Source organism: Plectropomus leopardus, unplaced genomic scaffold, assembly GCF_008729295.1.
Source record: "Plectropomus leopardus isolate mb unplaced genomic scaffold, YSFRI_Pleo_2.0 unplaced_scaffold31538, whole genome shotgun sequence".
In the NCBI taxonomy this organism is placed as follows: domain Eukaryota; kingdom Metazoa; phylum Chordata; class Actinopteri; order Perciformes; family Serranidae; genus Plectropomus; species Plectropomus leopardus.
This window is the reverse complement of record NW_024634415.1, coordinates 1-981: the sequence shown is the minus strand read 5'-3', so window position 1 is coordinate 981 and position 981 is coordinate 1. Positions and strand designations below refer to the sequence as shown.

The 981-nt window shown below is 38.9% G+C and overlaps 1 protein-coding gene across 1 annotated transcript; it reads left to right on the top strand.

Moving 5' to 3' along the window:
- Positions 1 to 7: 7 nt before the first annotated feature.
- Positions 8 to 840, top strand: LOC121938739 (glycine N-acyltransferase-like protein 3; the record flags this gene model as incomplete). The annotated part of the gene is made up of 2 exons (XM_042481908.1): positions 8 to 129; positions 275 to 840. Coding segments are annotated over 2 exons (522 nt in total), but the record flags the coding sequence as incomplete, so codon positions are not given.
- Between the last annotated feature and the right edge of the window lie 141 nt (positions 841 to 981).

Below are 981 nucleotides of genomic sequence, written 5' to 3'. Positions count from 1 at the left end.
TGACATTTCCCACGCCCCCCTGCTCAAAGAGGTGTCCTCTGACAGAGATGTCAACAACCAATACTATACTCTGGTGCATCTTCTGTATTTACAAGACATCAACCGTCTACTCACACCAGCAACTGAGAGGTGCAGTCAGATCATTAAAATGTGCTTTAAGGTTATGTTCACATATTTCACAAATCTGCATTAATGAAAAGTGAAGTAATATTGTTTCTCGGCTCAGATGAAATGTTATCATAATCTGTTTCTCTATAAATCTGCTTCTCTGCAGTGAGGTAAAATCAAGGATTTCATCTCTTAACCTTTCCCACGTCGGCTTGGTGAACAAGAACTGGAAGTTTGGAGGGAACGCACAGGGATACAGGAACATTACAAACCTCATCAGTAACTTCCCATCATGCTGCATCACTGACGGCCAGGGTCAGCCGGTGTCCTGGATTCTGGTGTACGATTACTTTGCTATGGGCTTATTGTACACTCTGCCAGAGCACAGAGGAAAAGGCTACGCTAAAGTCCTGATCAGCACCATGGCCAAGAGACTCCACGCTGAGGGCTACCCAGTGTACTGCTTTATAGAAGAGAACAACGAAGTCTCCTATAAGCTCTTTAAAAGCCTGGGCTTCACTGAGGACCCCTCATACAGGGCAATGTGGATGGAGTTCAACTTTTGATTTTGCAACCCTTGTGATAAAACGTATACCTGCCATAGTGATAAATAAATCTGGAATGTAATAATGATAGTGAAGGAGGCATTAACTGATGCAAAATTAAACACTAATAATGTCACCTTTTTCATAGTAGGCGCAGATAAGATAGCCAGTAATTTAATTAAATATTTTTAACATTTAATTAATATTGAACATTTGGTCATTTGTATTTTGCTGGACAGAACATATAATATGTAATTTGTAACAAAATATTCCGACACCTTGTATTTGTGTATTTGAAATACACTAAATTAAACTAATAATAATAATA